Genomic DNA, 26,070 nt, shown 5'->3' on the forward strand with positions numbered 1-26,070 from the left:
ATTAGTTCGCTTCATTGGTTGGTGACTCTCCGAGGCTCCTGGCCAAGTTTTGCAGAGATCGGCCTGGCGACTCTCCAAGCCAGATAAGGTCTGTGACCGTAAATCCTCCCTCGAAAGACTTTGCTGGATGTGAATGAGGAGAATTCATAGCAAATTAATAAAAGGGTTTTTTGTCGGGACAAGGAGTTTCTTTCATGCTCTTGGGAAGCCTCGCTCAGAACACAATCAAAGAATTGCAACTTTCTACAATAAATGTGTTTGTGTGTGTGTACATACATACATACATACATACATACATATATAAAAGAAGAGGCTGTGCCAACACCATCCACAGAAATTAAATAGCATAATTTAATTCAGTTATTCTTTTAATTTCTGAACCTTGCCTCATTTAAGTTAAAAAAACAAACAAACTGTTATTAACATACCTACCTTAAAAAAAACAAAGATTCTGGAAAGGAGGGGTAGAGAGGAGAAATGCCCCCTCCTCAAAACAGCATCCAGCAAGCAGACTGTCCGTTTCAAAGTTTGTTTTTTCCCCCCTAGTGTGTTGTGAACTGTCCCACAATCGTGAGATGGCTGCCTTCGGTTTGCGCTTCGGAGAGCTCTACTTCCCTTGCTCTTCTAAAAGATACACGATCAATTCGTAGGTGGACAGGACGATGGCCGTGTTTGGAATTTGCCGCATCAGCTGGGCAAAAAGTCCGCGGTAAAAAGCAAAATACCCTTCTTCCTGGAATATTAGCCGGGCCGTCTGGAGGAAAGACTGGTACTTGGTGCCTTCCTCCCGTAGCCTTGTCCGGATGACCTCTGGGGGGGTGGGGGGGTAGAAGGAGAAGCAAAATGTCAGCACAACAGCCCGCATTTAAATTCAGCACTGATTGGGGGGGGGGGCATAAAAATCTATAGATAAAGGTAAAGATTCTCCTCGCACATTTGCGCTAGTCGTTCCTGACTCTAGGGGGCTGTGCTCATCCCCGTTTCAAAGCCGAAGAGCCAGCGCTGTCCGAAGACGTCTCCGTGGTCACGTGGCCGGCATGACTCAACGCCCGAAGACGCACGGAACGCTGTTCCCTCCCCACCAAAGGTGGTTCCTATTTTTCTACTTGCATTTTTTAATGTGCTTTCGAACTGCTAGATTGGCAGAAGCTGGGACAAGTTAAGGGAGCTCCCTCCGTTACGCGGCGCTCGGGATTCGAACTGCTGACTTTTCTGATCGACAAGCTCAGCGTCTTAACCACTGAGCCACTGGGTCCCTATAAAATCTCTAAAAGGACTCTCATTCTGCAGGCTAGTGAAAGTCTCCACCATTGTTAAGGAAAAAAAGTTCCAAATTCAGAAAACATCTAAACATTAAGCATCTCAGATTAAGCACCAATTATCAACAAAATTCACTGATCTTCTATTGCACAGAGAATGCCAAATTTGGCCACACTTAAGTGTTAAAAGACACCTGCATCCTGCTTGATTTAAATCCCCCATAATTTCTGTGAAAAAGTATGCAGTTGTTTTCTCACAAAAGAACGCTGCTGGGGAGTGGGGTACGTTCCAGAGCAAGGAACAATAAGGACTAGAAACCTGATTTTCACAACAAGAAGAGGCAAACCCTTGGAGTGGTGCGGTGGCCTAGAGGTGAAGTCTCGCCTCACAATCAGGAGGCTGTTGAGTTCGATCCATATTTTTCTCTCTGGGCATACTGAGAATATATCTACTGAATAAAACTCCGTATCGGCAACAGGAATGGCATCTGGCCAGTAAAACACTCTGCTAGCTCCATTCAATTGCTGAGACTCCACCCGGCAAGGGATTATGGAGTCGTTAAAAAGAGAAGAAGAGGCAAATTGCTTGGTTAAATAAAAGGTTTTGCTAGTCCAGGGGAGGTTTAGAGATGTGGGTGAAAACAGGAAAAACCTACCGTGTGGATAAGCGATGCAAGACGCGCATCCTTTTGAAATGGCAGCAGCAACCGTGATTCCGAAGAAATTGGTGGAATTCTTCTCCGGGTTTCCAGTGAAAGGAGACCAGGTGGGATCTTTTAAAAGTTGCTTCAATCTCTCGTAAATAGCAAAACAGATGATGGTCTCGGAGATGCCCGCGTAAGAGGCGGTGAGGCCTCGGTAAAAACCCCGGATGCCTTCGGAGCGGTAAACGTACCTGGCGCACTGGAGGGTGTTCATTTGCTTCGAGCCGCAGACTCTAACGGGCGGAGAACGATCAGCAAATGAGTGGTGGGTTTAACTAGACTTTAAATACCGTATTTTTCGGAGTATAAGATGCACTTCCGCCCCCTAAGAGAGGGTGAAAATTTGGGTGCGTCTTTTACACGGAATGTAGCTCCACCCACCCTTTGGCCTCTGCCTCCCAGCAACTTGCCTCCTTGCAGCAAACAGCAAACAGCTTGTTTCAGCTTCAACACAGCCTGATTAGCACAAGCAGCTGATTGTCGGTTGGATCAGCCTCCCGACCATCAGCTGTTTCAGGCTGCAGAGATTGCCATTGCCTATTGCCGCCTCTGCGCACCCCATTTTCTGCTTCCACATCCCATTTTTGGCCTCTGCGCACCATATTTTCCGCCCATTCCGATCCCCGCTGCCCAGAACGGGTGGAAAATGGGGTGCACGGAGACCAAAAACAGGATGCGGAGGCCAAAAATGGGGCACGCGGAGGCAGCAATAGGCTACGGCTATCCCTTTGGGAGGGCAGATTGTGCTGTTTGCTGCAAGGAGGCAAATTATTGGGAGGCAGAGGCAGATTTTTTTTTCTTGTTTTCCTCCCCAAAAGCTAGATGCGTCTTATACTTCGGAGTGTCTTATACTATGAAAAATACGGTAGCTCCCCAGGGCCTATCCTATTGTTCACCACTAGTTGGTAAACCGGGAGTGCACTCCTCAGTTCTTTTTACTTTTTTAAAAATATTTTTAAATTTTTTTAAATACAAACAATACATAGTACCCTATAAATCTAAATACAAAAAAGGGGAAAAATGCAAATATTACAGTGTACACGCACAAACCCGTGCCGAGACTATTTTTTCCCCTTATATTTCTTCCACTAATACTACTAAAAGATAGACAATACATTTCATTTGTACCCTTATCCCCTCCAAAACAACATATATTCTTGAGGTTTATTCCCTTTGCCTTCCACCAATAATTGTTTTTATAAAATCCTCCCATATTTCATTATAATTGTTTGCTTTAATCATCCCTTTTTAAAATTTAATTTCTGTTGTTAATTTATCATTTGTTGCCATAATTCATTATACCACTCATTTCTTTGAATCTCCCAATTTCGTCCCCAGTGCTTAGCCATCACTAATTTAACTGCCATTATCAAATTTACAATCAATTCCTTTTTTTGTTTCACTTATATCCTGCTTTTCCAAGACCAACAGTAATGCTGGTGAAATATCTACATTTACATTCAAAAGGGCTCCACTTTCTCTAAACACCATGTCCCGTATTTTTTGTGCACTATTGCAATCCCACCACATGTGTTTATATGTTCCAACCTCTTCCTTGCAACCCCAACAAATATATTTACCATCTATTTGATTTAATTTACATGGCATTAGATACCACCTTCATATCTCTTTTGTATCCATGTTCCTTAACTCTAACTTATGTATTCTTATGTTCTATTCCAAATATTTTTGCAATCATTATTTATTTCTCCTAAATCTGATTCCCAAATTAATTTTAAACCTTTTGCCCGCTCTTCTAATTCAGTTAATATTTTACATGTTTTCCCAATTCTCGTTCATTGCCAGTTCTATCACCCTCGAAACAGAAATATATCCCCTTCATCTCTAAGACGTAAAAGTCTAGCGCAGCATTTCTTGAGCTCACAACTTTTAAGATGGATGGACTTCAACTCCCAGAATTTCCCCACCCAGCTGTGCCCCTCCCCCTTACCTTCTTTCTAGTTGCATTCTGGTTTTCACCATCCAGATGGGATTCATCAGGGAATTAGTCACAAAAGCTGGGGAAGAGCCAAAAGAAAAGATGGAATCAGTCCTTGAAGGAACTTCAATTCCCAGAATCCCCCAGCCAGCACGCTCTGGAGTGCAGGAGTGAGAATCTGGATTGTGTGAAACTCTATCATCTATCTATCTATCTATCTATCTATCTATCTATCTATCTATCTATCTATCTATCTATCTACCTACCTACTATCTATCTATCTATCTACTATCTATCTATTTAATATCTCTCTATCTACCCTACCTACCTACCTCTACCTACCTCTACCTCTATCTATCCTCTATCTATCATCTATCTATCTATCTATCATCTATCTATCTATCTATCTATCTATCTATCTATCTATCTATCATCTATCTATCTCTCTCTCTCTCTCTCTACCCTACCTACCTACCTACCTCTACCTGTATCGAACTGTATCTATCATCTATCTATCTATCTATCTATCTATCTATCTATCTATCTATCTATCTATCTATCTATCTATCTATCTATCATCTATCTATCTATCTATCTAATATCTCTCTATCTACCCTACCTACCTACCTCTACCTGTATCTACCTGTATCTATCTATCTACTATCTATCTATCTATCTATCTATCATCTATCTATCTATCTATCTATCTATCTATCTATCTATCTATCATCTCTCTCTCTCTACCCTACCTACCTACCTCTACCTGTATCTATCTATCTATCTATCTATCTATCTATCTATCTATCTATCTATCTATCTATCTATCATCTATCTATCTACTATCTATCTACCCTACCTACCTACCTCTACCTACCTCTACCTGTATCTCTCTATCTACTATCTATCTATCTCTCTATCTACTATCTCTCTCTCTCTCTCTCTATCTACCCTACCTACCTACCTACCTACCTCTACCTACTTCTACCTGTATCTACCTGTATCTACCTGTATCTATCTATCATCTATCTATCTATCTATCTATCTATCTATCTATCTATCTATCTATCTATCTATCTATCTATCTATCTATCATCATCTATCATCTATCTATCATCTGTCTGTCTGTCTGTCTGTCTGTCTGTCTGTCTGTCTGTCTGTCTATCTATCTATCTATCTATCTATCTATCTATCTATCTATCTATCTATCTATCTATCTATCTATCTATCTATCTATCTATCTATCTATCTGTGTTCCAGCATAACTCTGGAACGCCTCCAGCAATTTCAACCAAACTTGACACACAGATGGCTTACTCTTTAGAAACAAATACCGTGGGGGTAAGACACCCCTAACACCCCTCTGTGTCTGTATATGTGTCTGTGTGCGCGCGTTCCAGCCTAACTCTGGAACGCCTGGGCTGCTAAAATGAAAAGGAATGAATTATATCTATAGTGTCAAATCGCAGTACTTTTGACAGCGATAGTATGCATTTTGGATTCAGGTTCTGTTAAGGCACAGCCTGTTGTGCCTTAAAATGGCTTCTACTGTACAGCACAGTGGAGTTGCTTCTCAGTTCTCCACAAGGGGGCTCCCTCTAATACAGGAATGGGATAAATACGTACATACCAGGGCTACACCAGGTTATCAGCTAGTGGAAAATAAAATGAGATGGGTCCAGCCCGGTGAATGCAGACCCCTTGCTTAATGAGCTTGAAATATAATTTTTACCCTCAAAGGGGCATCTTGCTCGGTCCAACCGGACAAGGGTGAGCAAAGCAAGACATGGCACCTGGGACAGGTTAACCCACCTGCGGAAGCCGCCGAAGAGATATGGACCATATTGCTGTTGGGTACGAAGACGTGGTTGAATTGCTCCTTCGCTCGGGAATAACACGCAAAATAAACAGCCCTGCAGAGGCAAAACAAACACAGGTTGAGTCCTCGGCTTACGACCACAGCGGAGGCCAAAACCTCTGTTGTTAAGCGAGGCATCAGATTGCTTTGTGGTGAGACTCCCATGGGGCCATGCAGGGGCAACACTGTAGGCTGTCCTGAGTCCCAAGCTTGGTTGACTCTTGCTGGGTGATGAGGTAATCAGCTCAAATTTAAAAGCCCAGGGACGGTCTAAAACTTTCAGCGTCTTTCGCCAGAAGTGGGCTCCTACCAGTTCGGCCGAATAGATAGTAACTCAGCTGGACACATGACCATACCGGTAATATCCTGGGTGACGCCATTTTTATTTTCTGTTAGGCACACGCGCAGAATAATTTTCATTGAAAAAATGATTTTACCCCAACACTGGAAGTCTTTAAGAAGATGTTGGATAGCCATTTGTCTGAAACGGTATAGGGTTTCCTGCCTAGGCAGGCGGTTGGACTAGAAGACCTCCAAGGCCCCTTCCGACTCTGCTTTTGTATTGTATTATTTATTTTTTTCATTTCGGTGGGCATGGCTCGGTGATGAGGTCATGTGACTGAGTGTGCGTGAGTGATGTCAGGTTGGCCACGCCCACTCAGCCACATGCCCCCATCTAGCCACACCCACCAAACCGGCGGTAAAAATTTTTTGAAACCCACCCCTGATTTCCGCCCTTCACCCAACCTCTTCAAGGCATGTGATCCTGTCCACCATGAAAACAATCAACCTCCATTGTTTCCAGGGTCTTTTCCCCCCCACTCGAAACTCAATCCAGAAGGACGTTTTCTTCCAACATCCTCTTGAAAAGAAAAAAAAAAAAAGGGGGGGGGGACTGCCTTCAAATTTTTACCTGGATGGCGCGACTCCAACCAGATTGGGGCCCAGCCCACGGAAAAGTGACTTTGGGCCCTCTTTTTCCAAAATGGACCTGGGGGGAAAAACACACACACACACACACAAAAAGAAAAGAGGTAGGGAGAGAAAAGGAGAAATTTCAGAAGATCTACTCGAAGCAATTAAACAAAGGCGTGAAATACGAGGGATAGAAAGCCACACGGTAGTAAATTTTATCCCGGCTGCAAAAAAAAAAATTGCAGCTGGATTTTTCTCCTGGTCGAATTCTCTTCCTTTTGCTTTTATTTTTCCAACCGGGCAAACACTGGCCAGATTTCACGCCGTATTTAAGCAAAGACGCCAAAGTTGCGGTGCGTCAAACCCAACCCCCCCCCCCCCAAAAATCGGACCTCTTAAGAATTCAGGTTCCGTTTTAATCTGCGTTTCCAAGACACCCCGCCTGCTGGAAAGGGGAATAATTGTGGTTTTTGGAGCCGCCGTAGGAAAAACACACAAACCCCGCGTTGTCTTTACAAGTTCTTTACAAGACTTTTTAAGTCCCCTTTTCCGTGGGAAAGGAGAGATTTAAAAGGGGGAGCGGGCCAGGAGGCTGCGTCAGCTTGGCCTCTGCTGTTAAATTGGCAACGGTGGCTTTTTTAAAACAAAAACAAAACTTGCTTTTATTCAGATTTATTTACCCACGGCTAGCCCCATCCACCACCAACCTCCCTCTCTCTCCAGCCCCCCCTCTGCGCTTACATAATCCCTGCGGACTCAGCAGAGATCACTGCCAAGGTGTATGTGTAAGGGGGGTATTTTTAAAACGCCAAGCAAGCTTTTTTTTCTCCCCTGGCATGGATATGTGCCTTTTCCTGAGCATGTTCCCTCTCTTTAAAAAAATTGCACTGACGATCTTCAGCCTTCAAAGCTATGAGCTTCGGCCAGCGTGTCTTAAAAAAAAACCTCTCCAAGTCCCTAGATTTAAAACCAGAAATATTTCTGTTGGGTATTATACCAGAAAAATGTCATAAAGGGACTAGGCATCTAATAAGGTAAAGTTTCCCCTCGCATGTATGTGCTAGTCGTTCCCGACTCTAGGGGGCGGTGCTCATCTCCGTTTCAAAGCCAAAGAGCCAGCGCTGTCCGAAGACGTCTCCGTGGTCATGTAGCTGGCATGACTCAACGCCGAAGGCGCACGGAACGCTGTTCCCTTCCCACCAAAGGTGGTTCCTATTTTTCTACTTGCATTTCTGACGTGCTTTCGAACTGCTAGGTTGGCAGAAGCTGGGACAAGTCACGGGAGCTCACTCCGTTACGCGGCGCTCGGGATTCGAACCGCCAAACTGCCGACCTTTCTGATCGACACGCTCAGCGTCTCAGCCCCCGAGCCCGATAAAATCTTTTAGATATCTGCAAAGACACTCACTTCAGCACCTGGACGACACCTGGGGGCAGAGAGGTAGGCCGCACCACGCCTTCGCCGCTGAGCGTACCCAGATGAACCTGTGGGTAATAGACAGCCCGGAAGGCCAACCTTGAGGACTGCAATCTTGTCTTGATCACTTCCAAAGGGCAGGTGAAGACGGCCCCTACCGTCCCTCCGCACCTGCAACATTCAAAGTACCGAAAAAAAGGGGGGGGGGGAAATATTCCAACGTTAAGAAAAAGAAGAAGAAAAATTCATATATATATATATAGAAAACCTCTAATTAAGGAGACTAAGCTACAAGTCAAGCTCACTTTATGTGGTGCAGAGAATCCTGAAAGCTTGACATGAAAAAAAGACAAAGTGTTAGGTGAGATCAGACCCGCCTAATGGCAGCAGACTTTCCTCAACTTTTTATGGGTTAATTCATTCATCTTGTTTGTTTGTTTGCTTTATTGGATTTATATATATATATCTTCTTCTATCTTGTATGCATGTATGTTCCAGCATAACTCCGGAACGCCTCCAGCAATTTCAACCCAACCTGGTACACAGATGACTTACCTTCAAGAAACAAATACTGGAAGGGTGTGTGTGTGTGTGTGTGTGTTCCAGAATAACTCTGGAATGCCTGGACCGTTAAGGAGACCGAATACAGCGTCCTAGAGCGGCAATTGCTTATGATATCAGTTCCTTCGCAGCTTCCTCTGAAAAGTCATGATGTTCACCCTCCAATGGACCAATAGGGAAGCGCTATGGATGGATTGGGGGCAAAGTGCCAGGATCGTAGACAGGGCGGGAAAGAGGAGCGGCAGAGAAAAGAAGGACTAGGGATGACACGACAGCAGTATTCCAGTATTTGAGGGGCTGCCACAGAGAGGAGGAGGAGGTCAACTTATTTCCCAAAGCACCAGAAGGCAGGACAAGAAACGATGGATGGAAACTAATCAAGGAGAGAAGCAACCTGGAACTAAGGAGAAACTTCCGGACAGTGAGGGCAATTCACCAATGGAACAGAAGCTGTGGGTGCTCCCATCACTGGAGGTTTTTAAGAAGAGACCGGACAGTGTGAAATGGTAGAGGGCCTCCTGCTTGAGCAGGGGGTTGGACTAGAAGACCTCCAAGGTCCCTTCCAGCTCTGTTCTGATAGATTGATTTGAAACTTCAGGCTGCACAGATGAACAGCTTCAAAAGAAATGCCCATTTCCCCGGGGGGGTGGGCGGGAGGGAGAAAATATTCCTGCTGTTTTTAGCACCCCCAGAGGGGCCACTGGGGGGGGGGTCATGTGAAAATCAGGCAGGAGAAACAAAGGGAGCTGTGGTTTTCCAGAAAAAAACAACAAAAAACTCTTCACTTTTTGCTGCACTGTATTTTTGGGCTGTTTGCAAGTCCATTCTCTGCAAAGCTGCAGGGGTTCCCTGAGGCCATTCAAGAAATGGAGTGAGAGTGGGAAAGGACCAACTTCGCCTGGGTTTGGTAAAACAGCTGCTCCCAGCCCTCAGTTTCCCCCTCCGCCAAATAGTTAGCGGGAGACCCCAAAAATGTTCTCGCCAAATTTGCAACCGGCAGCCTTGGCCAGTGGCTGGACAAGGTTAACATCTTCTTTCTTCTGTACGTTATATAAAAATGGCTGTGTATGTATGTATGTCCCAGCATAACTCTGGAACGCCTCGAGCAATTTCAACCAAACTTGGTACACAAATGACTTACTCTCTGGAGAAAAATACAGTGGGGGGTAAGACACCCGTAACACCCCTTGGGGTGTGTCTTCCGTTAAGATACAGCCTGTTGTGCCTTAAAATGGCTTCTACTGTACAGCGTAGTGGAGTTGCCGCAGTAACGGCTTCCACAGTACTCCACCAGGGGGCTCCCTCTGCTAAGGGGGAAAATCCAACATTAGAAATTACATTTGGTCCGGACATTTCCCCCCTATAAATAAATATCCGGGCAACGCCAGGTTATCGGCGAGTTATGGGCTAAAAAGAGGTCTCCCATCATTTTAGCCTCTCTGCTACAGCAGCATTTACCGTGCGTTAAAGGTAGCTTGCGCCTCTCCGGGGATGCTCCGCGAAAATTGGTACCGTTTGCGGCCAACCTTCCGTGGATTTGTTCATTTCACAAATCGGGCCACGAATCCATTTCCCCTTTCTGCGAAATTGGGGGGGGGGGGAGGGAAACGTCTCAAACCAAAGACAAGTGAAGTTTAATTGTTTTAAAAGAAAATAAAATTCAGGGCTGTTGGAAAAGAAGAGTCTCGAGGTGGCCATCCTAAAAAAATAATGCTAAAGGTTAACCAGGCGCTCTCGGGCGTAGTACTCAGGGCAAATATTTTCATTGGCACAGCTCTGCCTTGCACGGCGTTGCAAGTCCAATCGCTGGTCTCTTTTCGCGGAGTTAAAAGTATCAGCAAACCATGTGCAAAATCAAAAGTGGGCCTTCAGGGTACCGGTTCTCCCTGAGGTGGGTGCAAAGAGGCCTGCCGCTTTGGCCAGGACTACAATGCCCCTCATCCCCAACCACAGGGCCCTGCTTCGTTGCTCAGTTGAGGGACTGCCGCAAAGAAGAGAGGGACGCGGTGGCTCAGTGGCTAAGACGCTGAGCTTGTCGATCAGAGAGATCGGCAGTTCGAATCCCTAAGCACCACATAACGGAGGGAGCTCCCGTGACTTGTCCCAGCTTCTGCAGTTCGAAAGCAGGTAAAAAATGCAAGTAGAAAAATAGGGACCACCTTTGGTGGGAAGGGAACAGCGTAACTTCCAAACAGGGAGGACAATTAACCGGTGGAACAGCTTGCCACCAGAAGTTGTGGGGGCCCCATCACGGGATGTTTTCAAGAAAAGATTGGACAGCAACCTGTGTTGAAATGGGGCCTCCTGCTTGAGCAGGGAGATGGACTAGAAGACCTTTGAGGTCCCTTCCAGCTCTAGGATTCTACGTTTCTATGGCTGGAACGTCTCCGTGGTCGTGTGGCCAGCGTGACTCAACGCCAAAGGCGCACGGAATTCTGTTCCCTTCCCACCAAAGGTGGTCTCTATTTTTCTACTTGCTTTCGAACTGCTAGGTTGGCAGAAGCTGGGAAAAGTCACGGGAGCTCACTCCGTTACGCAGCGCTGGGGATTCAAACCGCCAAACTGCCGGCCTTTCTGATCGACAAGCTCAGCGTCTTTGCCCCTGAGTCCCTTAAACTAAATCATCAATGTATCTTAAATATTTTTCTCTTTAGGTACTCCAAAAGCATTTTATTAAAAAACACTTGATTTTAAAAAATCCGATTTAAATCTGTTAAAAAAATCCAATTTCAAATTTAAGGATCCGATCTTTTTTTATTTTTACATTGATTTTTATCCACCCTGCATCCAACGGGAACAGCATAATCTAGTGACTCCCCTGCCCTCCTGCAACCTTTCGTTTTTCGGACCCGCTGCCCTTCTCAGCATGTGCGGCCATGCGCTACGTCATAAATAGCTGCCTGCTGGGGCAAGATCAACTGCCAGATGGCCAGACGGATCAAGAAATCACTTCGCAGCCGTCCCAGGCCTTTGATTTTCCTCCTCCTGCTCCAGAGAGATTTATCCTGCTGCGTCGACCGCTTTTCGCACTTGCCTCCCTCCCCTGCCTGCGGAATTGAGATGCTGCGGCGCGGAAAGGGGCATTTTTCCAGACGTTCAGCTGACAGCATGCAACTTTTTTTTTTTTGTGGCGCGCAAAATTCGGGATGCTTCTCATCGCAAAACAAGGATTAGAGAACGTTGTACGTTTGTGTGTGTGTGTGTGTGGGGGGGAATGGCCTTCTCTTGCACCTCCGGATCAAATCCGCACATCCACAACACACTGCTTTATTTCTCGGGATTCGGTCGATCGGCTGCAAATTGGAAACCAAGATTTTTTGCATTTTCAGCTTTTCGGAAACGGCTCGCACGGGTCCTGGCACGAGAGTTAAGATTCTGGGGAAACAGCTCACACGGGTGTGCTCAACGCAGAAGAGCTTCCAACTAGGGTGGATTTGATTTAAATCAAGTGGGGTAACCCAAGGTTCTGTTTTAGGCCCAGTACTCTTCAACATCTTCATCTATGATTTGGATGAGGGAATAAATGGGGAACTCATCAAATTTGCAGATGACACCAAGATGGCAGGAATAGCCAACACTCCGGAAGGCAGGCTTAAGGTACAGAAGGATCTTGACAAACTTGAACATTGGGTACTATCAATAAAATGAAATTAAATGGTGAGAAGAGTAAGGTTCTACATTTAGGCAAGAAAAACGAAATGCACAGGTACAGTATAGGTGGTACCTTGCTCAACAGTAGTAACTGTGAAAGGGATCTTGGAGTCCTGGTGGACAACCGTTTAAATAGGAGCCAGCCGTGTGCAGCAGCTGCCAAAAAAGCCAACACAGTTCTAGGCTGCATCAACAGAGGGATAGAATCAAGATCCCGTGAAGTGTTAATACCACTTTATAATTCCTTGGTAAGGCCACACTTGGAATACGGCATCCTGTTGTGGTCGCCACGATGTAGAAAAGATGTGGAGACTCTAGAAAGAGTGCAGAGAAGAGCAACAAAGAGGATTAGGGGATTGGAGACTAAAACATATGAAGAACGGTTGCAGGAACTGGGGATGTCTAGTTGAATGAAAAGAAGGACTAGGGGAGATATGATAGCAGTGTTCCAATATCTCAGGGGTTGCCACAAAGAAAAGGGAGTCAAACTATTCTCCAAAGCACCTGCCAGCAGGACAAGAAGCAATGGGTGGAAACTAATCAAGGAGAAAAGCAACTTAGAACTGAGGAGAAATTTCCTGACAGTGAGGACAATTAATCAGTGGAACAGAAGTTGCCTCCAGAAGTTGTGAATGCCCCAACACTGGAAGTCTAAGAAGATGTTGGATAGCCATTTGTCTGGAACAGTATAGGGTTTCCTGCCTAGGCAGAGGGTTGGACTAGAAGACCTCCAAGGTCCCTTTCCAACTCTGCTATTGTATTGTATTGTATTGTCGGTTGAAATCACAATTGAAATAACTAATAAAAAGGCTTGATTTAAACCAACTTGATTTAAATCGTAATTTTTAAAAAGCCACTGTCATCTCTCTCCTGCAGTGGCTCCTCCTCCTCACCGATAGTCCCAATATTGCAGAATATACAGCCTCATATGCTACATAACTCCGTTTCATGCTGAATAAACTAAATTACTAGGTAAAGGTTCCCCTTGCACCTTATGAGCTAGCCAGTCCTGACTCTAGGGGGCGGTGCTCATCTCCGTTTCAAAGCCGAAGAGCCAGCGCTCTCCCAAAGACGCCTCGATGGTCATGTGGCCGGCATGACTCAACACCGAAGGCGCACGGAACGCTGTTCCCTTCCCACCAAAGGTGGTTCCTATTTTTCTACTTGCATTTTTACGTGCTTTCGAACTGCTAGGTTGGCAGAAGCTGGGAAAAGTCATGGGAGCTCACTCCGTTACGTGGCGCTAGGGATTCGAACCGCCGACCTTTCTGATCGACAAGCTCAGGGTCTTAGCCACTGAGCCACCGCGTCCCTTAAACTAAATCATCAATGTATCTTAAATAGAAAACTCTCTTTAGATAGATTTTTACTCCAAAAGCATTTTATTAAAAAACACTTGATTTTTAAAAATCCGATTTAAATTTTTTAAAAAATCCAATTTTAAATTTAAAAATCCGATCTTTTTTATTTTTACATTGATTTTTATCCACCCTGCATCCAACTGACCTTCGTTTCCCCATCCCTGGATTTTGCACTGCTGGGGCTTTTCACTGAAGCTTTAAAGTCCGTTTGAAATCTCAACACGTTGGATAAAAGCATTTTTCTTTGATCAGCCTGGCTATTCTTGCTAAAAAATGTTTTGTTTTTTTAAAAAAAAGAGCACGATTGGCAGAAAGCTGTTCACTCAGATTGCTCCATCGAGCTTCCACATTCAGAGGCAGCCTACCTGTGAATCACTGCTGGGAGAAGCTTTGGCAAGTGGGATGCTCGCAGTCCCCTGGCACAGGTAGTCCTCGACTTAAAACAGTTCCCTTAGCGACCGCTAAAAGTTACAACGGCACTGGAAAAAGTGACTTATGATTGTTTTTTACACTTACGACCGTTCGTCAGGTGATCAAAATTCAGACGCTTGGAAACTGACTTGTATCTATGACTGTTGCAGCGTCCCTGGGTCATGTGATTATGGTCGTAAAATGGAAGCAAAACTCACTGAACGCATGTCTCACTTAGCCACAGAAATCTTTAGGCTCCATGGCGGTCGTAAGTCGAGGACTACCTGAAAAGAATTAATTGCAAAGCTCCCTTGTGTATCAAAATGATGGACAGAATCTCTTAAAACGGGCCCTTTTATGAGCTGTGGACTTCAACTCCCAGAATTCCCCAGTCATGGCTCTCTCAGGAATTCTGGGAGTTGAAGTCCAGAGGCCGTTAAAGGGCCCAGAGTTGGTACAACCTTTGTTTTCAAATATTTTGCAAATGAACCCGCAATTTCAAAAATAAGATGCAACCCTTCCCCCTGGAGTGAATTAATGTTTAAGCCATACCAAGCAAACCCTGCTCTGAAGCAAGATTTGTGTTTCAGCTGACCTGTGCCAACTGGGGGGAAAAAACAACAACCTGACTTTTCTAAAGAAAAACCAGAAGTTATATTCCCTCTAATTATGCCTCATTATAAAATCATTCCTGCCCAAAGTAATTATTTTTTCAAATCCAGTCATGAGCTGAGACGCTGCAGGTCCAATCTGACAATTGCAAGCTTGCCGGATCGCAGCGGAAGCGTGTCGGGGTTGACCAACACTGCAGAGGTGTTGGGATTACACGTCCCATCATCCCCTGCCCTGCTGGCGATGAAACAGCTGCAGCGAGAAAAAAATAGTTCTGCTTGCGTGCGACGGATTGCCTGGAGCACGGAAGAAAGTTGAGCTTTTGTTAGCTCCACTGCTCAAAACAACCATCATTTTAATTTAGATTAACAGAGTTGGAAGGGACCTTGGAGGTCATCTAGTCCAACCCCCCCCCCCCCGCCTAAGCAGTAGACCCTACACCATTTCTGACCGATGGCAGTCCCGTCTCTTCTTGAAAGCCTCCAGGGATGAAGCTCCCACAACTTTTGGCTAATAGAAGAACAACAGAATGGTAAGAGTTGGAAGGGACCTTGTAGGTCATCTAGTCCAACCCCTCGCCCCAGCAGGAGACACTGTTACCATTTCTGACCGATGGCAGTACCGTCTCTTCTTGAAAGCCTCCAGGGATGAAGCTCCCACAACTTCCGGAGGCAACTTCTGTTCCATGGGTGGATTGTTCTCCCACCGAAATGCAGTTGGTGGATCACGGTTTTCTACAAAATCACAAACTTGCACTTCCCACAAAGTGTGAAGGATGCGTAGGGCATCCTTTACTGATAATTCTGCGTTTACGTCAACCAGAAAATGTTTTGCTCTGGAGCGCCGATTTTCCACGCTGTATCGCTGGAAAAATCCCATGTGTTTTATTACAGATACCTTTAAAAAAAAGAGGAGCTGCTGTCTGTTACTAAAGAGATTTAATTTCCATCGTGCCATCGGCTTTCTAAGAAAGTAAAAAACCGCACTACAAAGAAGGCCTTATTTTACGAAGTTTGCACACCATTAATCCCAGCAACGTTTTTGCAAAGAGACAAAATAGAAACGGACCCTTTCCGCATAATCTGTTGCGGCCTGCTGCCAGGAGAGTCGGACAGTGAGGAGGTTGGGGAGGAACATGGGCCAGTCCTGGGGGCTGAGGGAAGCTCAGACAAGGGCTCTGCATCGGAGGCAGAGAGGGAGCTAGACAGCAGTGAGGCAGAGGAACAGCTGGAGCCTGTTCCCAGTGTGCGCATGCGCAGAGCTGCCAGACAAGACAAGAACAACTAAGAAAGCAGGGTCGACTTGGGAGTAAAGCCACACCTTGGACGTGATTGGTCCCTCCCATAGGAGAGAAAAGAAGAGCGAATTGGGGAGGGGGCTTTTGCAGGAAACAATTCATTTCAAGTGGAAAGTCCTGTGTGTGACTATAAGAGACTCTGTGCCACGTTTTGCCTTGCCCTGTGCTTGGAGACTAGTTATCTGGCAGCTCGCCAAGCGAGATAAGGTTCGTGTTGATAAACATTCCTCTGAAAGCTGCAACTGGGTGCTTTAAAAGTGTCACGTTATCAAGCCCGGTTGCAAATCTATCGAGCCTGATCACGTATTTTCGTCGAGGGAGGACACGGGTAACCCAGCTCGTTGCAACCTATCTGTAAATCTGAGAAGCTGAAAGAATATTAATATGTATATTTCATTAATACTATCATTGTCACCAAGATTCTGTAAATTGACCCAGACAACGTACTGCTCACTAAAGTATGTATCCTGTTTCCCCGAAAATAAGACCTCCCCAGGTAATAAGCCCAACTGGGCTTTTGAGTGCATGCGCTAAAATAAACCCTCCCCTGAAAGTAAGCCCTCCCCGAAAATATTGCAACACAGCAGCAGTCTAGGGTGACCACGCTCGCCGCCTCTTGCACCTCAAAAATAATAAGACCTCCCCGAAAATAAGGCCAAGCGCTTGTTTTGGGGGGTCAAAAGAAAATAAGACCCTGTCTTATTTTCGGGGAAACATTTTTGGTAGAAGGAATATATATATTGTGAGCTCAATAGTGAGCTCCCCCCCCCCCCATATTTGGGCATACCAGGGGTTGTAACACAAATGCATACCTATTTCCCTGGCTCAGCTGATAAGGAGGAGAGCCTGTGGCTTAGTGGCTAATACATCTGCCTAACTTGTAATACAGCCCAGGTTCGAATCCCAGTAAGGATATGGCTAGCTGATGAGAGCTAAATAGCTTGAAATAGATCTATACTACCGTGTTTCCCCGAAAATACGCCAGGGGCTTATATTTTTTTGACCCACGAAATATGGCCTTGGGCTTATTAAAGGGGAGGGCTTATTATTTTTGGGTTGCCGGGCGGCTGCTCCCTTGTGACTGGGTTCCCGAAGAGCCGGGCACAGCCTCAGGGTCGAATGGCTGTGTTGCGCTGTCGCAGCAGCAACGCAGCAGCCATGAGGTGACCAAGCTTATGAGCAGCCGCCCGGCAACCCCCCTTTCCAGCCGGGTACAGCGCCGCTGACCGACCTAGCAGTACCCGGAAGGCACCAAGCAACGCGAGCGCCTGTTTGCCGCCCTCCGCCTCCCGTGGCTCGGTGCCTTCGGAATGCCCCTAGGTGAGTGAATGGGGCTCTGCATGGCTGGAGGGGAGTTTCGCAGCGGCTTTTCCTCTCCCCGCTCGCGCGAAGGGCATCTGCGCTGCTGGCGCCGTCCGCCGCTTGGTTTTTTTTTTCAAAGCACGGAGGATGGATGCCGCTCTATGGTTGTGGGCTGCAGATTGTAGAACCATAGAGCGTACTTCCAGAGCAGCATCCATCCTCCGTGCTTTGAAAAAAAAAACCAAGCGGCGGACGGCGCCAGCAGCGCAGATGCCCTTCGCGCGAGCGGGGAGAGGAAAAGCCGCTGCGAACTCCCCTCCAGCCATGCAGAGCCCCATTCACTCACCTAGGGGCATTCCGAAGGCACCGAGCCACGGGAGGCGGAGGGCGGCGAACAGGCGCTCGCGTTGCTTGGTGCCTTCCGGGTACTGCTAGGTCGGTCAGCGGCGCTGTACCCGGCTGGAAAGGAGGGTTGCCGGGCGGCTGCTCATAAGCTTGGTCACCTCATGGCTGCTGCGTTGCTGCTGCGACAGCGCAACACAGCCATTCGACCCTGAGGCTGTGCCCGGCTCTTCGGGAGCCCGCTCGCAAGAGAGCAGCTGCCCAGCAACCCCCCCTTCTTCAGCTGGGCACAGCGCCGCTGACTGACCTAGCGGTACCCCGAAAGCACCAAGCAACGCAAGCGCCTTTGCCCCCACCTCATTCCCGTGGCTTGGTGCCTTCGGGATACCGCTAGGTCGGCGAGCGATGCTCTGCCTGGTCGGAGGGGGGGGATTGTCCAGAGGGTTTATTTTCGAGGGTGGGCTTATATTTTTGCGCACGCGAAAAATGTCGCAAGGGTTTAGTTTCAGGACATGGTGTATTTTCGGGGAAACACGGTAGTCTCCCTTTATTTATTTATCAGCACAAATACAACACACACACACACACACACACACACATATATGTATTTGTTTTACAACCCCTGGTATGCCCAAATATGGGAAGGAGCTCACTACTCCCCCTTTCTGTCATTCGGCTCATTACAGAAGACCATCCAGGCAGAAAACCATATTTTTATTTTTAATGTTGCCTTTTTTATATTTGTGTTGTATTTGTGCTGATAAATAAATAAAGGGAGACTAGTATAGATCTATTTCAAGCTATTTAGCTCTCATCAGCTAGCCATACCCTTACTGGGATTCAAACCAGGGCTGTATTACATATTAGCATATATACATACATACATACATACATACATACATACATACATACATACATACATACATACATACACAAACTATCCTAGCTGGACTTGAAAATGTCAAGCCCTTAAGTTCACCTCCAGCTGAAGCCGCTTTGCTGCTTCTAAAGTCAAGCATTTGGAAAAAGATTTATCCCGCGTTGATCTTGCTTGATTAAAAGATCTAACTTGTCGATTAGAGGTTTCGCTCGGAACACCCTGCCATCTTTCCCTTTCCTTCCCCCCTCCCTTCTCCGTCCCCGTTACGCTTTCAAAACACACAATTGCTCAAGCCAATTTGGAGATGACCTTAACGAGTCTGTTTTACGCAGCAGCAGCCGCGTGGGACAAAACACAGCAGGGACCCAACCCATTTTAGGACATTGTGTTTCTGAAGGAGGGAGGAGAAATGCAATAATCAGGAGTTGGTGTGACTGTGGGGGTGTGGAAGCACTGCTAGCGGAGCAGGAAAAAAAACGTCAAGACACAATATTAGAAGGCCAAGGAACGGTGTGTGACACAATCCGAGGGACTTGTGCTTCCAAGTTTGCTATTTACAAAGGGCCAAAGGGCGAATTTGGGCCTTTGCCAACAGAGCGAGGGATTTGCAAAACATAATAATAATAATAGGCTAGACACTCGTAAAGTTTCTTGCTTCATCTATTAGATCAGGAAGGACAGCTGGCTCTGAAAATCAGATTATTATTACTATTTATACTTTATTCATTAAACATGAAACTCAGCCAACTGAACATTCAAAAACGCATCCCAAATACCAGTGACTGGTGCTAATGGTTGATACGGTTTGCTGCCAGCGTCCTAGGGATCAACCAAGGACCTTCTTAAAATATAGGATGTTTTGAATAGCGCAGTTTTTTGCAGTTCCGCTGGTGTTATTGCAGGAAGCTGCAATTTGTGGATGTATCTTGTAAAATTCTTAAACACAGTGCCAAATGCCCCGATGACAATGGGTATCACTGTTACATCATCATCATTATATTATTATTATTATTATTATTATTATTATTATTATTATTATTATTATTATTATTATTATTATTATTATTATTATTATTATTATGTTAATCTTTGGCGAGATTCACAGCCTTTGAGGCTGGTTGGTAGCTCAACAGCTCGAGTCCTAAACAAGGACCTAGGAACTGTTAAGGTAACGTCGGAGGATATAAGTTGTTCCAAGTAGGGTGGATTTTTGAGAGTCTGAATGTTCAAGTCAGGTAAATTTAGAATTTTCAAATAGCGAGGTAGCCCCTTAAGTATTGCTCCAAGGGCTCCAATTACAATCGGGACAACACATGATTTCTTTTTCCACAATTGCTCAACTTCAATGTGCAAGTCCCGGTATTTTGTGATTTTTTCTTGCTGCTTATCTTCAATTCGTGCATCACCAGGTATTGCAATGTCAATGAACCATACTTTTTTCTTTTCAATTATTGTTACGTAAAGTGTGTTGTAGGCCAAGTGCCTGTCAGTCTGGATTCTGAAGTCCTGCAAGATTTTGCCTTTCTCATTCTCTAAAACCTTCTCAACCTGATGGTTGAGAACATTATTATTAGTATTATTATTATTTGGTTAATCTTTGGTGAAATTCACAGCATTTGGGGTGTTAATAATAATAATAATAATAATAATAATAATAATAATAATAATAATAATAATAATAATAATAATAATAATAATAATAATAATGCCATTAAGGCCAAAATCGAAAAATCCTCTGATGATGCCAAATGCAGACTCTGCAAAGAAGTTGATGAAACTGTTGACCACATACTCAGCTGCTGTAAAAAAATCGTGCAGACTGATTATAAATTGCGGCACAATTCAGTAGCACAAATGATCCACTGGAATTTGTGCCAAAATTATATTATTAAAACAACAACAAACTGGTGGGAACATAAGCCTGAAAAAGTCACCGAAAATCAGATGGTCAAAATCCTGTGGGATTTTCGTATACAAACAGACAAAATACTGGCGCATAACACACCAGACATCACACTGATTGAGAAAAATAAGGTTACAATAATAGACATCGCAATACCAGGTGATAGCAGGGTTGAGGAGAAGGAACATGAAAAAATCGCGAAATGCCAGGACTTAAAAATTGAAATCCAATGATTATGGCACAAACCAGCAGTGGTAATTCCAGTGGTAATCGGCACACTGGGTGCTATTCCAAAAACACTGGAATTACATTTAAAACAGTTAAAAATTGACAAAATCACCATCAGTCAAATGCAAAAAGCTGCACTGCTTGGATCTGCACGTATATTACGAAAATACGTTACGACGTCCTAGGCCCCTGGGTGGGGCCCGACTAGTAATCAATGCCAAATCCGGCGAAACAACTGGCCGCTGTGATACAATTCTGTTGATGCAATAATAATAATAATAATAATAGTTGTTGTTCATCTTCAATTCGATTTACAGTCTGGTAAAAACTTTAGGAGTTCAAGTAAGAGCTGTTAAGGTAACATCTGAATATATCAGCAGTTCTGAGTAAGGTGATTTTCTAGCAAAGTCAGGATATTCAGGTATAATAAGTTCAAAATTTCCAGGTATCTAGGCAGCCCTTTGGGTATTGCTCCAAGGGCTCCTATTACTATTGATACAACCACTGGTTTCTTACCAAACAATTGCTCAACTTCAATTTGCAAATCCCAATATATTGTTATTTTTCTAGCTGTTTCTCCCCAATTCCTACATCACCCGGTATTACAATATCCACAAACCACACTTTCTTTCTTTCCCACAATAGTGATGTCAGGAGTGTTGTGGGCCAGATTTCTGTCTGTTTGGATTCAGAAGTCCTACAGGATCTTCACCTGTTCATTTTCAAAAACTTTGTCTGTTTGATGTTCCTATTATTATTATTATTATTGTGGTGGTGGTTGGTTGTTTGGTTGTTATTGATTTAATCTTCAATTTGATTCAAAGTCTGGGACTGGTAAAAAGTTCAAGTCCTAATTAAAGGTAAAGCTTCCCCTCGCACATATGTACTAGTCGTTCCCGACTCTAGGGGGCAGTGCTCATCTCCGTTTCAAAACCAAAGAGCCAGCGCCGTCCGGAGACGTCTCCGTGGTCATGTGGCCGGCATGACTCAACGCCGAAGGCGCACGGAACGCTGTTCCCTTCCCACCAAAGGTGGTTCCTATTTTTCTACTTGTATTTTTTACGTGCTTTCGAACTCCTAGGTTGCCAGAAGCTGGGACAAGTCATGGGAGCTCACTCCGTTACGCGGCGCTAGGGATTTGAACCGCCGAACTGCCGGCCTCTCTGATCAACAAGCTCAAGGTCTTAGCCACTGCGTCCCTTAAACTAAATCACCGATGTATCTTAAATAGAAAACTCTCCTTAAATTCTTACTCCAAAAGCATTTATTAAGATACATTTGATTTAAAAAATCCCATTTTAAATTTCAAAAAAATCCCATTTTAAATTTGAAAATCCGATCTTTTTTTATGTTTAAATTGATTTTTATCCACCCTGCATCCAACTGACTTTCTTTTCCCTATCCCTGGATTTTGCACTGCTGGGGCTTTTCACTGAAGCTTTAAAGTCTGTTTGAAATCTCAACACGTTGGATAAAAGCATTTTTCTTTGATCAGCCTGGCTATTCTTGCTAAAAAATGTTTTTTGTTTTTTTTCAATCTCAACACATTGGATAAAAGCATGGACTAACTCACTCTGTTACGTGGTGCTGGGGATTCGAACCGCCGAACTGCCAACCTTTCGGATCGACAAGCTCAGCCTCTTAGCCACTGAGCCACCCTAAGTTCAACTCCTAACCAAGGACTAAAGAGCTGTTAAGGTAATGTCTGAGTATATATATAGGCATTATTATTATTATATACTTTATTCATTAAACATGCAACTCAAGTCAACTGAACATTTAAAAAATGTACCATAAATATCATTGACTGGTGCTAATAGTTGATACAGGTTGCTGCTAGCGTCCTAGGTATCATCATCACTATTATTAATACTACTACTAGTAGTACAGTAGTTCATGAGATGGTTTTCTTGGCATATCAGGACTCCGCAGAGACATTCAGGGAAAAGTTTAGAAAAACCAGATTCCAGATGAGAAAAAAAATCCTTGCCAAAGCTCCCCTTTTCTCTCATCCCCCCCCCCCAACCAGGAGTATTTTAACAACAGGGAGGGCGAGAAAGTAATAAACACCAGCTATATCCAGGGATTAAACCACGAGTCTGCACTGGTGCCCAGGGACGCATGCCGATAACCAAGATAGCAACGTACTCCAGAAATACACACTAATCTTTTAAGAAGCCTTTTTTCCTACCTCTGTGGGTTTCATAACCTTATCACAGTAATTTCATAATGATTTCCTATTTAAGGAAGTGTCTGTGAATCGGATGTGACCCGCGCATGCTGAATTTTATTCTCACCGTCCATTCGCCATGGCTTTTTAAAGGCCCCTGGGCTAAAAATGTCTGATTTTGACAAGAGGAAGCTGAATTCCCTGCCCAGGAACATGCATAAACACTACATATAAACACTACACACAAACTGGCAGAGAATCCCATGCCTCTAATTATAACTTAGAAAGACTGAGCGCCAAAGAATGGAGGCCTTTGAACTCGGGTGCTGGAGAAAACTCTTGCATTGAGTCCCTTGGACTGCAAGGCCATCCAACCGGTCAGTCCTAGAGGAGATCAACCCTGACTGCTCTTTAGAAGGCCAGATCCTGAAGAGGAAACTCAAAGACTTTGGCCACCTAATGAGAAGGAAGAAGGACTCCCTGGAGAAGAGCCTCATGCTGGGAACGATGGAGGGCAAGAGAAGAAGGGGACGACAGAGAATGAGGTGGCTGGATGGAGTCACCCAAGCAGACTTCAGAGGATGCTGGAGGACAGGAAGGCCTGGAGGAACGTTGTCCATGGGGTCGCGATGGGTCGGACACGACTTCACAACTAACAACAACAATTATAACTTGTTTCCTGAATCAGTTACTTCACCCCACACACAAAACCGGTGCGATCATTTCTCATTTCGTCAAACTGTCTACCTTTTTGCACAACTTCCTGAATTTAAAAAGTTTTTTCTTCTTCTTCTCTTTCATTTGTTGTTTCAAGGTGGGGCCTGCTCAGTGGATGTGCTGTCTTATGCAAAGCGGAGAAATCTTTCTCGGAACACAAAGAAGGGATGCCACGGGGCAATCTATTGGCTTGTGACACCACGGGCACCTAGGGGGATCTGATGCAATGGTGATCTACTGGGTTAGAACAATTACCGTAATCAATGGAACAATTTGCCTACGGAAGTTGTAAATGCCCCCCAACACTGGAAGTCTTTAAGATGTTGGATAACCCTTTGTCTGAAGCGGTGTAGGGTTTCCTGCCTAAGCACGGGGTTGGGCTAGAAGATCTCCAAGGTCCCTTCCAACTCTGTTGTTCTATTCTAGGTCGGAGGCAACCTGGAGAGATGAACACGTTGGAGAGTAGGGGGGGCGGGGGGGGCGAGTGCAGGGATGGGTCCCCGAACACCCCCCTCCCCAGGGCTTCTTCTGATAGCTAAAGGTAGACTGCTCCTGTCCATGGGAGATCGGTGTATAAAGTGTGTGTGTAGGAAGGGGGGAACAGATGAGAAAGAAGAGCCTCGGGGGAGGGGGGAGAAATCAGAAAATCGGGGAGGGAGAAATATAATTTAACCCGAAAAGGATCAAGAAGGGTGGACATTTTCAATGAAAGGGGGAAACGGAGGGGGAGGGGAATGAAGGAAGGGGAAAAAGGGAGAGAAACAAGAGAGAGAAATCTTAGGATTCTCGATGAATGTATTTTATTCTCCTTATGTACGATGAGAGCTTATGCACCAAAGACAAATTCCTTGTGCGTCCAATCACACTTGACCAATAAAAGAATTCAATTCAATTCTATCTTATTCTATTCTGCTCTGTTCTAATTCCATTCTATTCTAAATGGGGGAGAGAAGGGATGAATGGGAAAAGGGGGGGGGGGAGAAAGGATGAATGGGGGCGTGGGAACCGAGGGGAGAAATATGAATGGGAGCGTGGGAAAGGGAAGGAAAGCATGAATGGGGCAGAGGAGGGGGGCGCGGCGCAAGACTTACCCCCCGGCGAACAGATGAAGCAGCGTGCTCTTCTCCGCCGAGACCCCGGCCATGCCCGCCTGCCCTCCCCCCTCAAGCGTGGCCTCGGTCCTTCCCGGCGCTGCGCTGCGCTACGAACTGCCGAAACTCCCGAATGCCCAGCCAAGCAGCGCCTGCTCGCTTACTGCGCCTGCGCTGTACTGTCACGCGATGCCGGCGCCGGGCTCCACGTGCGGAGCGGGCCAACCAAGAGGCCGGCGAGGGGCGCGAGGGGGGAGGAGAGCGATGACGCGGATTGGCCGGCCGGGGAAGGCGGGGTGAGGCGAGGACGAGGGGGCGGGGAGGTGTGATGCAACAGAGCCCGGTCGGCGTCACAAAGGAAAGGGGCGGGGCTCCGCGGAAGGGCGGGCTGGTTTGTTTTTACTTATGAATGGGATGCCGTGGGAAGTGGGGACGCGCGGCCTGGTGGGTATTCCCGAGTTGAATAAATATTCGCCCCCCCCAAACCAAAAGTGGGAATCGCAGCTCACTAGAATAGAATAGAATAGAATAGAATAGAATAGAATAGAATAGAATAGAATAGAATGACAAGAGTTGGAAGGGACCTTAGAGGTCTTCTAGTCCAACCCCCTGCCTAGGCAGGAAACCCTAAACCAGGGGTGTCCAAACTTGGGAATTTTAAGACTTGTAGACTTCAACTCCCAGAATTCCCCAGTCAGCCATGCTGGCTGGGGAATTCTGGGAGTTGAAGTCCACAAGTCTTAAAGTTCCCAAGTTTGGACACCCCTGCCCTAAACCGTTTCAGATAAATGGCTATGCAAACTCTTCTTAAAAACTTCCAGTGTTGGAGCATTCACAACTTCTAGAGGCAAGTTGTTCCACTGGTTAAGTGTCCTCACTGTCAGGAAGTTTCTCCTTAGTTCTAAGTTGCTTCTCTCCTTCCCTGATTAGTTTCCACCCATTGCTTCTTGTCCTGCCCTCAGGTGCTTTGGAGAATAGTTTGACTCCCTCTTCTTTGTGGCAACCCCTGAGATATTGGAAGACTGCCATCATGTCTCCCCTAGTCCTTCTTTTCATTCAACTAGACCTACCCAATTCCTGCAACCGTTCTTCATATGTTGTAGTTCCAGTCCCCTAATCCTCTTTCTTGCTCTTCTCTGCACTCTTTCTATTTTCTTTCTATTCTATTTAATGCCGTGGACTATAAGTCAAATATGTGGCTGGGGATAAGGGGGTGGGTGGATGGAGTCTCTACCACTAACTTTCTCTCTCTCTCTCTCTCTGTCTCCTTCCTTTCTTTCTCTGTCTCTCTCCTTTCTCTTTCTCTCTCTCTCTCTCTCTCTCTCTCTCTCTCTTTCTCTCTCTCTCACACACCCACATCTTTAGTCCCACACCAGATTGCCATGCTCCATTTAAGCTAGTTTTAAGGTCAAACAAAGAAGAAACGAGAATCTAAGCCATGGTTTGCCACAGCCC

The 26,070-nt window shown here is 45.4% G+C and overlaps 1 protein-coding gene across 1 annotated transcript; it reads right to left on the reverse strand.

Annotated features, from left to right (window-relative positions):
• Positions 1–329: 329 nt before the first annotated feature.
• Positions 330–24,741, reverse strand: SLC25A33 (solute carrier family 25 member 33). The gene is made up of 7 exons (XM_081955516.1): positions 24,616–24,741; positions 8,081–8,260; positions 6,671–6,748; positions 5,712–5,812; positions 3,915–3,981; positions 1,916–2,196; positions 330–810 (listed from the first exon to the last, which is right to left on the reverse strand). Exons 1-7 carry the CDS (start codon positions 24,666–24,668, stop codon positions 608–610), a joined length of 963 nt encoding a protein of 320 aa, XP_081811642.1. The 5' UTR covers positions 24,669–24,741; the 3' UTR covers positions 330–607.
• Between the last annotated feature and the right edge of the window lie 1,329 nt (positions 24,742–26,070).

Source organism: Natrix helvetica, assembly GCF_964273705.1.
Source record: "Natrix helvetica genome assembly, chromosome: 5".
In the NCBI taxonomy this organism is placed as follows: domain Eukaryota; kingdom Metazoa; phylum Chordata; class Lepidosauria; order Squamata; family Natricidae; genus Natrix; species Natrix helvetica.

What these genes read in the sequence shown, in the direction of transcription:
- SLC25A33 (XM_081955516.1), bottom strand. Translation starts at nt 24,668, where the DNA reads ATGGCCGGGGTCTCGGCGGAGAAGAGCACGCTGCTTCATCTGTTCGCC. An exon ending in GTTGGAGTCGCGCCATCCAG is followed by an intron (nt 5,813 to 6,670) that starts GTAAAAATTTGA and finishes TTGCCTCTGCAG; the next exon opens with GGCTGTTTATTTTGCGTGTT. An exon ending in TTGCATCGCTTATCCACACG is followed by an intron (nt 811 to 1,915) that starts GTAGGTTTTTCC and finishes CCACCCCCCCAG; the next exon opens with AGGTCATCCGGACAAGGCTA.